Source organism: Aotus nancymaae, unplaced genomic scaffold (assembly GCF_030222135.1).
Source record: "Aotus nancymaae isolate 86718 unplaced genomic scaffold, 86718_ANA_hifiasm-v0.15.2.pri h1tg000003l, whole genome shotgun sequence".
Classification (NCBI taxonomy): Eukaryota; Metazoa; Chordata; class Mammalia; order Primates; family Aotidae; genus Aotus; species Aotus nancymaae.
This window is the reverse complement of record NW_026988414.1, coordinates 18,829,124-18,844,890: the sequence shown is the minus strand read 5'-3', so window position 1 is coordinate 18,844,890 and position 15,767 is coordinate 18,829,124. Positions and strand designations below refer to the sequence as shown.

The 15,767-nt window shown below is 39.6% G+C and overlaps 1 protein-coding gene across 1 annotated transcript; it reads right to left on the bottom strand.

The window, feature by feature from the left end:
* Positions 1 to 12,655: 12,655 nt before the first annotated feature.
* ZNF883 (zinc finger protein 883) lies at positions 12,656 to 13,699 on the bottom strand (the record flags this gene model as incomplete). The annotated part of the gene is given in 3 exon segments (XM_021672184.2): positions 12,656 to 13,141; positions 13,144 to 13,212; positions 13,214 to 13,699. Coding segments are annotated over 3 exon segments (1,041 nt in total), but the record flags the coding sequence as incomplete, so codon positions are not given.
* Positions 13,700 to 15,767: the final 2,068 nt, after the last annotated feature.

Below are 15,767 nucleotides of genomic sequence, written 5' to 3'. Positions count from 1 at the left end.
TTTCTTAACTGAGGACAGCACCAGTTCTAGGAGAGGTTTTGGAAATGAGGTAGGGGGAGTATTTTCGGTGTTTGCAGTAACTGGAAAGAATGACTGACATTTGGTATCCTGGATCCAGAGGTGATAAACCACCTTCAGTGTGTAGGCCAGTCCCCCGCAAGGTGGAACATTTTCATCCAGCACATCCATAGCATTCCCACTGAGAAACATTGAGTGAGTCTCTCTATAAGCCTTTACAAATTTTACCTTCTAACAACGAATTGATGCTTCTCAGGTGTTTTCTTTAAAGCGTGACAGACACACACTGCCATCTGCACTACAATGGCCTACTTTGGTTAAAGAAAAGTGTACTTTGCCTCCAAACATTTTAGCAATTCTTCAAATTCATTATATTCCTCAAATACAGCCTTATTTTGCTGACTCACTCTTGTCTGAAAAATAGCTCTTGCTTTTGGCTGCTGCCAGCCGCAGTGAGCAGGTCTGTTTTGTGCAGAAGGAGATTGCTCCAGGGCCCCCTTATTGGGAACTAACCAGTCTTTGTTGAGTGTCAGGTCTAGTGCGAAAAACCACAGGAAGTTGAAGACAAAGTATCTTCGATCAGGCAGGAAAAACACAAGCATTCTTCTGCCCAGACCACCAACGTGGGTAAACCCACATTCTAGGAGAAAGCTGAGGTCAGTGTATTAGTTCGTTCTCATGCAGCTATAAAGAACTACCTGAGACTGGGTAATTTATGAAGAAAATAAGTTTAATTTACTCACAGTTCCACAGGCTGCACAGAAACCATGGCTGGGAACGCCTCAGGAAACTAACAATCATGGTGGAAGGGTGAAGGAGAAGCAAATATGTCTTCACAAGGCAGCAGCAGGGAGGGAGCGTGGGAGGGAGAGAGAGAGAGAAAGGAGAGACTGGAGAGAGAGGAGAGAGAGGACAGAGAAGGGGAAAGTGCTGTACACTTTTAAACAACCAGATCTTGTGAGAACTCACTGTCACGACAACAGCAAGGGAGAAACCCGCCCCCATGATCCAATGAACTCCCACCGGGCCCCACTTCCAACACTTGGGATCACAATTCAGCATGTGATTTGGGTGGGGACACAGCCAAGCCATATCAGTCAGCTAGTTGCATTCTGAGTTCCTTTCAAACAACTTCTCTTTTCTTCATTCTTTTGCTCATAGCCTTGCATCCATATCCCCCTCTGCTGGACACTGTCCCTTCAAACAACTGGTTCACATTCTTCTCTGTTTCTGGTTTCCTCCTGAGTACTTAACTAATACACTTTTAAACCAAATCTATTTCCCTATCAGCCCCCACTTTTGCCTTGAAAAGGGAAAAGAAAGCGAGTCCTTTACTTTTTCTTCTGGGAAAGCAGTCTTCATAAAACCACAAGATTCTTTTTTAATAAAAACTAGCAAAGCAGGAAAATGAAGTACACTAGCCACAAGGTGGCAGAATAGGAGAGATTTTCATTTTCCTGCAGGAGCACTGATGAGGAAATGTGTGGAGTGGTACTGTCTTAGGAAGTCGCCTGTTATGATGTACTGATAACTTAGTATATAAAAAAAATTGAGGGAAGAGGGAGGCAGGTCGAATGCTGCTAAAAAGTCAAGTAAAATAAGGACTGAAAATATGTCCATCTGATTTAGTATCCTGGAGATAACAGGTGGTCTTAGAAAGACCTGTACCTATGGGGTGCAGAGGCAGCAGCCTCGCCAAGGTCTCTGCAATTGTTTGCTTGTATCTGTTCCTGCTCATCTGCAGATGAGAGGGGAAGAATTCATAACTCCATTTTCTATCAGCTGCTTGGGATACAGTTGAAGCTGGTTGAGGGTAGCAAAGAGGAAGACGAACTGAATTGATGCTTGACTGATGGGACCAGAAGCTGCAAGTGGAGCAAGGAGCAGGGTTGCCCCCAACAGGTCAGCCAGAAGTGGAGCTGCATCCCACAGCCATCTAATGTGTGTGGTACTTCCTTTCTTCCGCTGTGTATTGTGAGACGGTTTCCGTGAGGGCATTAAATGGTGGTTTATTTTTGTTATTTATATATAAGTATAATTTGCAGTACAAATTACAGGACTGGTACACATTATGATCCCTTTTAAAAATGGAAAAGTCTGTTATTTTGACAACTTTGAGAAACGTGGCAATGGCTATTGGCTCTAATTTTCGTTTCATTGATTTCCATTCACAAGGGGAAACTGTCTCCTACACAGCTTTCAAAGCAAATGTGTAAGAGTGGAAATGAGTGTGATCGCTTCACTTCACTGCTCAAAATCTCCAGTGTCTTCCTATCACTCTGGAGATTTGGGATTGATGGACTTCCCAGGGATTCTGAGATGGAGGGCAATCTGAAAACGAGTGTCTTAAATTTGGGGATTCTGAGATTTCAGGTGGATACCTTTGGGAGGAAGGTCGGTGAAATGGTTGGATGAGGAATATACTGAAATTTGGTGAAGATCAGTGCTTGAAAGCATCTCTGGAACTGAAAGAGGCCTATGGGGGAGGGTGTTGGTAGGAGCTAAATGAATGGGAAGACTTGTGAGAAGTTAGTAAATTAGAGAACTATGGCTTTTAGTGATTGTGGGGGCCAGAGACTCACGTTTGGGGGATATTTTTAGGGAGTCAGTGTTGACAGTCTACAGGGATCAGTAATTTGCTGTTTGTGGATTGTTAGGGATGTACAGAGTTCAGAGACTGAAGGAAGTTGTGGGAATCAGTGTTTGGAGGGGCCAGTTGTGGTCAGTGAATAGATACTTTTGGGCATTAGTGATTGGGGTTGCACGTGGATAATGGTGATTAGGATCTGTGGGGTCTATGCTTGGGATATTTCTTTGTTGGTGGAAGCTATGACAATCAGGGATTTACAGGAGGTACTGTGAAGTTAGTGATGTGAATTATTTGAGAGTCCGCTGTGATTTGCTCTTGGTTGATGGCTATAGAAGTCGATTATTGGAGAATTGCTGGATGTAAGTTTTGATAGTCTGTCAGGATCAATTTGGTAATCAGTGGAAATCAGTGGTGAAGAAGAGTCTAGGATTCAGTTGAGAGGCTTCTGTGGATGTTGTGATTTAGGGATGTATGAAAGCCTGCAGTCAGGGTATTTCTGTGGAATCGGGGATCTATGGTTTCAATGATTTCATGTGTGGGAGTGTTAACTGGAGGTATGTGATTTGAGAGTTTTTCAGGCATCAGTGAATGGGAGCCAGCATGGCTCAGTAGTGAGGGATCTGTGAAGGGCAGTATCTGGAAGTTTTATGTTTACTGGCCTTTAAAGATAAATTATATATTCCTGAGTGTGGGGTTGGGGGAACATGTTTCAAATGTTTTGGACTGTATCGTGCTATTTGGAAAAGAATTCAGTATCTCAGAAGTTGTTGTCTCTGAATGTTGAGATCATGGGTAATTTGTTTTGGGTGAACATATTTTTCTAAGCATAATTATTAAAGTTTCTTGTGTAATAGAATTTTTTTGTAAGAGAAATTTATTGTACTGTAAAGACAACGTCTACTGATCATGATCATTTTTCTTTTTATTTTGGTTTACTTTATTAATTATACAAGATACATACATATATTCTAATTAAAAATGCAAGCAAACAGATGTATATAGAGCAATCATAACTCCTTTCTTGAACCCCAGTTTGATTCATCTCCACAAATATAACTATCATTAACAATTTGGTCTATATGTCTCAAGATTTTTTTAGTTGTTCACATATACGTATGTACACATAGTTTTGTTTTATGTGAATTGGACTGTATTGTATATATTGCTCTATAATTTGTTTTTTATATATAACAGAATGTCTTAAGAGAAATTTCTATATCAGAATGTACAGACTTATTTCACTGTGTGGTATTTGATGGTGTAGCATTCCATGTGTAGACATATAGTGCTTTTATAGGACTCTATTGGGTAGATATACAGTCTTGAGGAAGGAGCAGGCTGCCATCTTTGGTGTTTTGCAAGCTTCAGTGGTGATACCTCCATGTGCAGGAGGGACTGAGGTGATTAGAGTCTGCAGTGGACCCCAGCAAATGGCTGCAGCCCTATGGAAGAGTGGTCTGACTATTTAAAAAACAGAAAGCAACAACCACATCAACAAAAAAGACCCCACAAAAGCCCATTTAAAGGTCGGCAGCCTCAAAGATCAAAGGTAGATAAGCACACAAAGATGAGAATCAACACAAAAACACTGAAAACTCAAAAAGCCAGAGTGTCTCTTCTCCAATGGCTACAACACCTCTCCAGCAAGGGTATAGAACTAGGCTGAGGCTGAGAGGGATGAACTGTTGGAAGTAGGCTCACCTTCTGCAAAAATTAACTCAACATGGATTAAAGACTTAAATGTAAAATCCAAAACCATAAAAATCCTAGAAGAAAATCTAGGCAATACCATTCAGGACATAGGCATGGGCAAAGATTTCATGATGAAAATGCCAAAGGCAACAGCAACAAAAGCAAAAATTGACAAATGAGATCTAATTAAACTAAAGAGCTTCTGCACAGCAAAAGAAATTATCAACCTACAGAATGGAAGAAAATTTTTTCAATCTATCCATCTGACAAAGGTCTAATATCCAGAGTCTACAAGGAACTTAAACAAACTTACAAGAAAAAGCAAGCAACCCCATTAAAAATTTGTCAAAGGACATGAACAGACAAGAATGGATTGTGATGGGGCAAGAGAGGAAGAACTAGCAAATGCCTTTGCATATACATTTCTGTATGTGTGTATATTTCTGTAATCCAGATGCCTAGAAGGTGAATTTTCTTGTCAAAAGTTAAGCACATTTTACCTTTAAATACATATCCAAACTGATTAAGCATCACCTCCCTGAAGAGCCTTCCATGACCCTGCCATCCAAGTTTGCATATCTGTTCTTTACTTTGAGGCACTGTATTTATTTTCTTCCTAGAACTGATAATAATGTGTAAGATTTTGTGTTTATTTACTTTTATATTGTCTATCTTTTTGGTGGAGGCATGACCTTGTCTTAGTCCCCATTATACTCATGAAATAGTAGGCACTAAATGAAGATCTGGGCCAGGTGTGGTGGCTCACACCTGTAATCTCAGCACTTTTGAAGGTTGGGTAGGAAAGACTGCTTGAGGCTAGTTGGAGACCAGCCTGTGTGACATCGTAAGACCCTACCTCTATGAAAAATTTAAAAATTAGCCCTGTGTTATGGTGTGCACCTATAGTCTCAGTTACTCAGGAACTGAAGTGGGAGGACCACTTGAGCCCAGAATTTGGAAGCTTCAGTGAGCTCCCTCCACTCCATGATGGCGCCACTGCACTCAAGCCTGGGTAACAGAGTGAGACCCTGTCTCAAAAAAAAGAGATGTTGAATAGATAATTTCTGGTATAGTTTGTATATTTGTCCACACACAGAGAAAAAAAAAAGGCCAGCACAGTGGCTCATGCCTGTAATCCCAGCACTGTGGGAAGCTGAGGCAGGAGGATCACCTGAGGTCAGGAGTTCGAGACCAGCCTGGCCAACATGCTGAAACCTCGTCTCTACTAAAAATATAAAAAGTAGCCGAGCATAATGGTGCATGTCTGTAATCCCAGCTACGTGGGAGGCTGAGACAGGAGAATGACTTGAACCCAGGAGGGGGAGGTTGCAGTGAGCCAAGATTGCACCACTTGGCTGTGCCACTGCACTCCAGCCTGGGCAACAGAGCAAGACTTCCTCTGAAAAAAAAGGGGAAGGAAAACAGGTCACATGCTACATCAGAATGACATTTTTAACAGGAACACTGAAAGCTAGAAAATTATAGAGAAATGCCAGCTGGGTGCAGTGGCTTATGCCTGTAATTCCAGGACTCTGGGCTGCCGAGGTGGGTGGATCACCTGAGGTCAGCCTGGCCAACATGGCCAACATGGTGAAAATCCAACTCTACTGAAAATACAAAAAAGCTGGGCATGGTGGCAGGTGCCTGTAATCCCAGCTACTTGGGAGGGTGAGACAGGAGAATCACTTGAACCCATGAGGCAGAGGTTGCAGTGAGCCAAGATCATGCCATTGTACTCCAGCCTGGGCAACCAGAGTGAAACTCTGTCTCAAAAAAAAAAAAAAAAAGGGAAATTATAGAGAAATTCCTTCAAATTTCTCTGGAAAAATGATCTTAAACCTAGAGTTCTTTTTTTATTTATTTTGTTTTTCTGTTTTTCATGCCCTGCCAACATCTGTATTTAACCAGAGTTCTATATCCAGCCAAACTATCAATCATGTGTAAGAGTTGAACAGTTTTACACATGAAAAGTTGAAAAATTTACTTCAATGTATCCTTTCTTAGGAAGTTGCTGGAGGAATAAATTCATGAAATGAGGATAGAAACTAAGAGAAAGATCTGGGATCCAGGAAATAGGAGATGATACAGAAGAGAGAAGTAAAGGGAACCCCTAGGATAACAGGAAAGTCTTGGGGCCAGGCACGGTGGCTCATGCCTGGAATCCCAGCAATTTGAGAGGCCAAGGTGGGCACATTGTTTGAGGTCAGGAGTTCAAGATCAGCCTGACCAACATGGTGAAACACTGTCTCTACTAAAAATAACAAAAAAATTAGCCAAGTGTGATGGTACACACCTGTAGTCCCAGCTGCTTGGGAGGCTGAGGCAGGAGAATCACTTGAACTCGGGAGGCAGAGGTTGCAGTGAGTCAAGATCGTGTCACTGCATTCCAGCCTGGATGACAGGGTGACAGAGGGAGACTCTGCCAAAAAAAAAAAGTCCCAAGATGAAAGTGGGCACAAGCACAAATAGCTGACTGAAGAAGGTGAAGAGCTTCCTCTCCAGTTGAATGTGTCGCCATGTTGAAAAGAAGGAAATGGAGGAAAAAAGAGGAGGGAAAGAAATTACAAGTAAATAAATAAATGAGGATTTTGCCTTATATATTAGTTCTACTGCCTTTGTGTTTTATACATCACCAATATCTGCTTTTATCTTTATTATTTTGTTTCTTTTGTTTTTATATGAATGTTTTTACTAGTTTTTTGAGTTGAGAATTTAATTCATTTTTTAATTTTCTCCTGTTTTAATGGAAATTCCATGGAGTCTGAATGCTGACTCCCTTCATGCCCCTGCCTGACTAGCAAGAGGTCTTGCTGGCCCCAGGTTCTAGGCATGCAAAAATGAGAGGCAAAAACTGCCAGGAAAATCAGCAGTTGCAGGGAAAGGCAGGGCTCTGGGAAGCTGGAGTTGAAGGTTAGTGGCAGCTAGGTGAGACAGAACACTTGTAAGTGAGGCCATAGTTGGCTTTTGATATGACTCAAAGCCTGGTCTAATAATTTTACCAAACTAAGATGGTGAGGTCAGTGTCCCACTCACTCTTTTCTGTCTCTCTCTCTGCACCCCACTCTCACCAAGCCCAGGCAGCAGGCCAAAGAGGCCAGTCAAGAAAACTCTGCAGGTGCCACAAAGGAAATGAGACCATGAAAAGAAAGTGAAGGGGCCACCATGCCCAACCAAGGTAGAGGAAAGGATAAACCAGACTATACCAGGGCAAGAGAGCAGATAGCACTGCAGAGGACACAAGCCCCGGACTCAGCTTTTGGAGAGTGACAGGGTGTGTGTGTGTGCAGGCACCCATGTGTCTGTGCACTCCTCTCTCTTATTTTATTTTAGATAGAGTCTCTCTTTCTCTCTCCCAGGATGGAGTGCAATGGCGCAATCTCAGTTCACTGCAATCTCCGCCTCCTGGGTTCAAGCAATTCTCCTGCCCCAGCCTTCAGAGTAGCTGGGACTACAATTGCATGCCACCACACCTGGCTAATTTTTTCTATTTTTAGTAGAGACGGGGTTTCACCGTGTTAGCCAGGATGGTCTCGATCTGACCTCGTTATCTACCTGCCTTGGTTTCTCAGTGTTGGGATTATAGCATGAGCCGCCACACCGGGCCTCCTCCCTCTTACTAGGAGTGTGAGTTGCCTCTGAGGCTAAGGACGGAGCTATGGGATCATGGGAAGGTGAGATTGGCCTGAAGTCCTCATGGGCTGTGATTTATAAAGGCATCTAGGGCTTGCAACAGACTCCCACTGAAGCTGGGAACAGCCAGCTACAACCTGGGTCCAAGAAGAAATCACAAGAAAATTTTAAAATGTCCAGGTCAATTAAATGACAACAAACATACTACATCAAAATTTGTGGGTGCAGCTAATGCAGTATTTAGAGGAAATGTTATAGTTTTAAATATTTATAGTTTGAAAAAAATAAAAGTTTCAAATCAATGACCTAACATCTCTATGAAGCTTGGAAAAAAAGAGCAAAGTAAACTAAAAATAAATAGAGGTGGTAGGTGTCCATGACCATGGCCTCCCTGGCTCCCCTCTTTCACTCCTTGGTGCCTCTTAGTATCCCTCAGTGTCAAAGTGCAGTCTCTGGCACATCCTTTCTTGAGAGAGGGGGCAGCATAGTGCAGGGAGCCTCTTGCTGTGGTTGGGCATGAGGGATTCGGAGGGAACATGACTATATGTGCTGGGATAACAGTTCTTTTAAAGCCCAAACTCCACAAGTTGGTGGCTTTTACCAATAGGAATCTTTTCAATCTGGACCATTTTCTTTTTGAGAAAAGGAGTAAGATTGAGGAAGCACCAAAATACTCCCTAAAACCTCCCAGCCTTGTCCTGCTTCATTATTATTATTATTATTATTATTTAGTGCTCAATAGGAGAATGCTGAAGGGGATGTTAGCAGGGCATGCACCCCGTCTGAAAAAAAAAAAAAAAAGGATTTTAGTATTCCAAAACTCCAGAAAATGAGGAAAAGAAAGTACATTATATTTCAAGAATCAAAGAGGAATACAGTATATTAATCTCTCTTCTGATAGTGAAGATGTTGTTTACCCAGATTGCTCCAATACAGCTCAAGAGAAAAATTCAACAAAGACACAATGATTATTGTCTCTGAACCATCTGAAGATGGAGTCCCAAGACCGTCCTACCATAGCAAGTAGAAATAACACTTCAGAATTAGAAGGTGTTAAAGATGCTATACTTCAAGACTTGAAGAATTTGTTTCCAAGAAGTGGCAATGGTTTTTTTAAAGTTATACCCTTTTATGGTAATTGGTTGTTGTAGCTATAATGATGATTAAAATATCTCCTATATCCAGTGCTATTGTTGGATAGCAGTTTTTCTAGAAATATCTGATATTTAAAGATAAGTACTGAATATTACTTTATGTAATTAAATAAATGTAAATATTAGAGATTAAATGAAGGATATATTAATGTTGAGAGTGGACATAAATTAAATGGAAGACAGATAAATAGGAGATAAAATGAACAAAGCGAAAAGTTCATTTTTTAAAATATCAACAAATTTGATAAACCCCTAGTTAGGCTCATCACACAAAAAAGATAGAGGTCACAAATTACCAATATCAGTAAAGAAAGAGGGGTTAGCACTAGCTATTCTTGCAGATATTTGAAGGATAATAAGAGAATATTATATCAACTGTATGTAAACAAATTTAATCTCTTGGATGAAATGGGCAAATTCCTTTAAAATACAACTTTAAAAATCTCTCAGTGTATAAACAAAATCTAAATACTCTTATGTTTATTAAATAATCTGAATGTGCTACAAAAACCCACCCCACAAAGAAAACTCTACTGGTAAATTCTATCAAACACTCAAGGAAAAGATTATGCCAATCTTACACAAACTATTTCTGACAATAAAGGAATAGTTCTCAATTCATTTTATGAGGCCAGGATAACTCCAGTAATAAAACTTGAAATAGTGTTGCAAACAAAATTTAAAGATCAATGTACCTCATGAAGATGTATGCAAAAATTCTTAATATAATGTCAAGTCAAATCCAACAGCATGTTAAAGGATAATACATTATGACCAAGTGTGAGGCTTTAGCCAGTAATACAAGGTTGTTTTAACATTTGAAAATCAATCAGTGTAATTCACCATATTGAAATCATAAAGGTGTACTCTCTAGATTCCGCCTCTCTGGGCAGGGCATCTATGAAGGAAAGGCAGCAGCCTCAGTCGGGTGCTTACAGATAAAACTTCCATCTCCTTGGAACAGAGTACCTGGGGGAAGAGGTGGCTGTGGGCACAGCTTCGGCAGACTTAAATGTCCCTGCCTACTGGCTCTGAAGAGAGCAGTGGATCTCCCAGCACAGTGCTTGAGCTCTGCTAAGGGACAGACTGCCTCCTCAGGCGGGCCCCTGACTCCAGTGACTCCTTAAGGGGAGACACCTTCCAGAAGGGGTTGACAGACACCTCATACAGGAGCGTTCCAGCTGGCATCTGGTGGGTGCCTCTCTGGGATGAAGCTTCCAGAGGAAGGAGCAGGCAGCAATCTTTGCTGTTCTGCAGCCTCTGCTGGTGATACCCAGGTGAACAGGGTCTGGAGTGGACCTCCAGCAAACTCCAACAGACCTGGAGAAGAGGGTCCTGACTGTTGGAAGAAAAACTAACAAACAGAAAGCAATAGCATCAACATCAACAAAAAAGGGTGACCATGCAAAAACCCCATCCGAAGGTCACCAACATCAGAGACCAAAGGTAGATAAATCCATGAAGATGAGGGGAAAAAACAGTGCAAAAGGCTGAGAATTCAAAAAACCAGAATGCCTCTTCTCCTCCAAAGGGTCACAACTCCTTGCCAGCAAGGAAGCAAAACTGGATGGAGAAGGAGTTTGACAAGTTGACAGAAGTAGGCTTCAATAGGTAGATAATAACAAACTCCTCTGAGCTAAAGGAGCGTGTTCTAAACCAATGCAAGGAAGTTAAGAACCTTGATATAAGGTTACAGGAACTGCTAACTAGAATAACCAGTTTAGAAAAGAACACAAATGACCTGATGGAGCTGAAAAACACAGCCTGAGAGCTTCGTGAAGCATACCCAAGTATCAATAGCCAAATTGATCAAGTGGAAGAAAAGATATCAGAGACTGAAAATCAATTTAATAAAATAAAGTGTGAAGACAAGATTAGAGGGGAAAAAAAAAGAAAGAAAAGGAATGAACAAAGCATCCAAGAAATATGGGACTATGTGAAAAGACCAAACCTACATTTGATTGGTGTCCCTGAAAGTGATGGGGAGAATGGAACCAAGCTGAAAATTACACTTCGGGATATTATCCAGGAGAACTACCTTAACCTAGCAAGACAGGCCAACATTCAAATTCAGGAAATACAGAGAACACCACAAAGATACTCCTTGAGAAGAGCAACCCCAAGACACATAATTGTCAGATTCACCAAAGCTGAAATGAAGGAGAAAATGTTAAGGGCAGCCAGAGAGAAAGGGTAGATTACCCACAAAGGGAAGCCTATCAGACTAACAGGAGATATTTCTGCAGAACCCCTACAATCCTGAAGAGAGTGGGGGCCAATATTCAACATTCTTAAAGAAAAGAATTTTCAACCCAGAATTTCATATCCAGCCAAACTAAGCTTCGTAAGTGAAGGAGAAATAAAATCCTTTACAGACAAGCAAATGCTGAGGGATTTTATCATAAACAGACCTGCCTTACAAGAGTTCCTGAAGGAAGCACTAAATATGGAAAGGAATACTGCAAAAACATAACAAAATGTAAAGACCATTGTCACTATGAAGAAACTGCATCAACTAATGGGCAAAATAACCAGCTAGCATCAAATCGCAGGATCAGATTCACACATAACAATATTAACCTTAAATGTAAATGAGCTAAATGCCCCAATTAAAAGACACAGACTAGTAAATAGGATAAAGAATCAAGACCCAATGGTGTGCTGTATTCAGGAGACCCATCTCACATTCAAAGACACATATAGGCTCAAAATAAAAGGATGGAAGATGATTTACCAAGAAAATTGAGAGCAAAAAAAGCAGGGGTTGCAATTTTAGTCTCTGATAAAACAGAATTTAAAACAACAAATGTCAAAAAGGACAAAGAACGGCAATACAAAAAGGTAAAGGGATCAATGCAACAAGCAGAGTTAATTATCCTAAATATGTATGTACCCAATACAAGAGCACCCAGATTCATAAAGCAAGTTCTTAGAGACCTAGAAAGAGACTTAGACTTATTCTTTAACTCCAAAATTACTTAGAAACTTAAATTTCTAAATCATGTTAGGGTGCTACTTTTACTTGTTCATTTCTATTTTTACTGCATTGTACTGAAAAAAAAAATTAGGGAGGGCCTGAATATTTTCCTCTGAGAATTTGTTGCAATTTTCTTTGTAGCCATATATACAGTTCACTAAAAATATTACATAAATCTTAGAAAATAATGCATAGTATCTTTGTGGGAGAAAACATTATTTGTCTATGGCTATTAATGAAACCTGTCAGTTTTATTTTCCAGCCCTCTATAAAAGTGTTTCTGGAGCACTGAAATATAACATAGGACTTAACTAAACAAAAAAGGGATTGTGTATACAGTGAACAATTTTCATTATCCTACTAAAATTTATGTGTACTTCAAAAGACTTTTTATTATAAGCAAACATACACATTTTAATAAATTATCTCTGAAAATAACTTTCTAAATATGTCTTTAAAAAACAAACCTCAGTTTTGAATGAACACTTCCATTATCACTTTCTCTTTCAATAACACCTGTTGTAGATTATAAGAATAGTCTTTCTTCTCAGTACAGATAGTATAATATTAAGTAAATGAGTGTTTTTCCTGAAGTTATTCCTCACATAACAATCCTAGAGTTTCTTGTATGTATTGCTTATGTTTAGTAAGAGCTGAGCTTAAGCTGAAGGATTTCCCACATTCATTACACTGGTAGAGTTTCTCTCCTGTATGCGTCCTCTGATGTTGAATTAGTGAGGTTCTATAGCAAAACAGTTTCTGACATTTATTATATTGATAGGGTTTCACACCAGAATGAATCTTTAGATGCTCATTAAGGTGTGTACTTTGACTGAAGGTTTTTCCACATTCTTTACAACCATAAGGCTTCTCTCTGGTATGAGTTCTCTGGTGTTCAGTAAGATGTGCACTCTGATTGAAGGCCTTTCCACATGCATTACACTCATAGGGTTTTTCTCCAGTATGAATTCTTTGATGTTGAATGAAGGCTGGGGTATGGCTGAATGCTTTCCCACATTCATTGCATTGATATGGTTTCTATCCTGACCCATATCAATGGGTCAGATTAGTGACCCATTTTTTCTCTGATGTCAGATTAGTGATGCACTGTGACAAAAAACTTTCCGACATTCCTTACACTGGTAGGATTTTTTCCCCAGAATGAATTCCCTGATGTTCAAGTAGGTGGGTGCTGTGGCTGAAGGTTTTTCCACATTCAATACATTCATATGGTTTCTTTCCAGTATGAATTCTATGATGTTGAGTAAGAGCAGAGATATGACTGAAGGCCTTCCCACATTCATTATAAGGATAGGGTTTTTCTCCAGTATGGATTCTATCATGATTTCTAAGGGATGACCTATGACTAAAGGCTTTTTCACATTCATTACACTCATAAGGTTTCTCCCCAGTATGGACTCTTTGATGCTGAATAAGATTAGTGCTCTGACTAAAAGCTTTGCCACATTCATTGCATTCATAAGGTTTCTCTCCAGTATGTATTCTTTGATGTTGGATAAGATTAGTGTTCCGTGTAAAGGATTTACCACCTATTTTACATTCATAAGGTTTCTCTCCAACATGTGTTTTCTGATGCTGGATCGGGGGGCATGCTACTCTTTCAGCACCTTGATGTGTTCACCAACATGGAAGCTCATCAAATATCACTGTTCACAAGTTTTTACAGAGCTTGATCTCCATCCCCACATCTTCCTTCCCAGAGGCTGGTGAGTGGAGTTGAAAGTTCCAACCCTCTAGTTGCTTGGTCTTTTTAGTGACTGGACCCATTATTGAGGCTATCTAGGGGCCCTACCCTATTTCACTTCATCAACATAAACTCAGGTATGATTTTTTTAAAAGGTGAATTATGAACAACAAAAGACATTCCTATCACTCAGGAAATTTGGAGGGCTTTCAAAGCTCTGTGACAAGAATTAGAAATAAAGACCAGATATATTTTGTATGATATTACAATAGGTGTGATAAAATAAATGGTAGCATTAAGACAAAGTGCATAATAAAATCAAAGGTAAATATTCAGTAAAATAAATGTTGTGACTAAAAGACAATGAAACATTCAAATGTATGTATGTTTTTGGAAAGCAGAGGCAAAAAACAAGAAAAGTGAAATGCGATCAGATAATAAAAAATTCTCATACTTAAACAGAGAAATTCAATGTCATCTAGCAGGAGACAGGAAAACTGAAGTTTTCTGTCAGTGCATTAATATGATAAATATATATTAGATGTGATGTTTTAGATAAAGAGCTTATTAATTTCATCTAAAATGTGTAAGAGAACAATGGTCAAACTCAGCAAGAAAGCATATGATGAATGATACAAGCCTGGATTGGGATAACACTAGCAAGAATTCGGTGTAAGTGTAGATAAGACATAAAATAAAAAAAAAAAGAAACAAAAAATGCTGAAATAGATTACAGGAAACTTTTGCAAAACAAGATTCATAAAGATACAACGGTTTCTAGCCAAAGAGGCTGGAAGAATAGTGGTACTAATGATAGAAAAAGAAGCAAAGAGAGGCAACTCAGGGTAAGTTGGTGATTTTACTTTCACCATATTGAGGTTAAGTGATTTAAAGTGAAGTATGACATTCTAATGGAGATATTGAAAGGAAATATATGAAGATAGAATATAAATGAGACACTTAAGTTGAAAAAAATTATGTAAGAAAGTTAATAACATGGAAGGACTATTTGAGGATGTTAGAATGCACTAATTTTTTGAGATGAAAATAAACAAGTAGAAAATAAACCATAAAGGCACATGCATTTATGTTAGGGAGCAAGTGAAGTTAACAAACAAGCATTTGTAAAGAGATTAGAATGGAAAAGAATCCGGTGACATCACGCAAGCTAAAACAAAATATCAAACACGGCAGAAAGTCTGAACACAGAAAGGACTAAGAACGGGTTGCTATCAAGAAGGAATTCAAGAATCTCTTAAAAATAATTTTAGCAGAAGACAAGAATCTAACTCTAAAAGAGAAAAGGAATCGAGGATATTAGCTAACCTCAATACCTCAGAATGTGACCTTATTTGGAAACAGGATCACTGCAGATGTAATTAGTTAAGGTGAGTTCACACTAGAATATGGTGGGTTCCTAATCCAATGTAGCTGGTGCCCTTTTAAGAAGACGGTTATGGGAAGACCCACAGACATACAGAGAAAAGAAAGTCATGTGATGAAAGGGCAGCGAATGGAGTTATGCAGCTGAAAGCTAAGGAATACCAAAGATTTCCAGCAAACCACCTGAAGCTAGGAAGAGGCAAAGAATGACTTCCCTACAGGTTTCAGAGGCAGGATGACCTTGCTGACAGCTTGATTTTGTACTTCTATCCTCAGAACTGTGAGATAATAAATTTATGTTGTTTTAAGTTACCTGATGTGTGGTAATATTGCTAGGGCAGTGATAGGAGACTAATGGATACCCCAACTTAACTGACTAAACGTTCACTAAGAACTAAATGTTTGTGTCCCCCAAAATTCATATGTTGAAATTTTAGCCCCTAAGGTGATGGTATTAGGTGAGGCCTCTGGGAGGTAACTTGGTTATGAGGATGGCTGCCTCACCAATGGGATTAGTGCCCTTATAAGAGGAGACATGAGAGAAATGATCTTTCTCTCTGCCGTGTGAGGAAACAGTAAGATGGCCATCTGTAAACCAGGAAGAGGGCCTTCAACAAG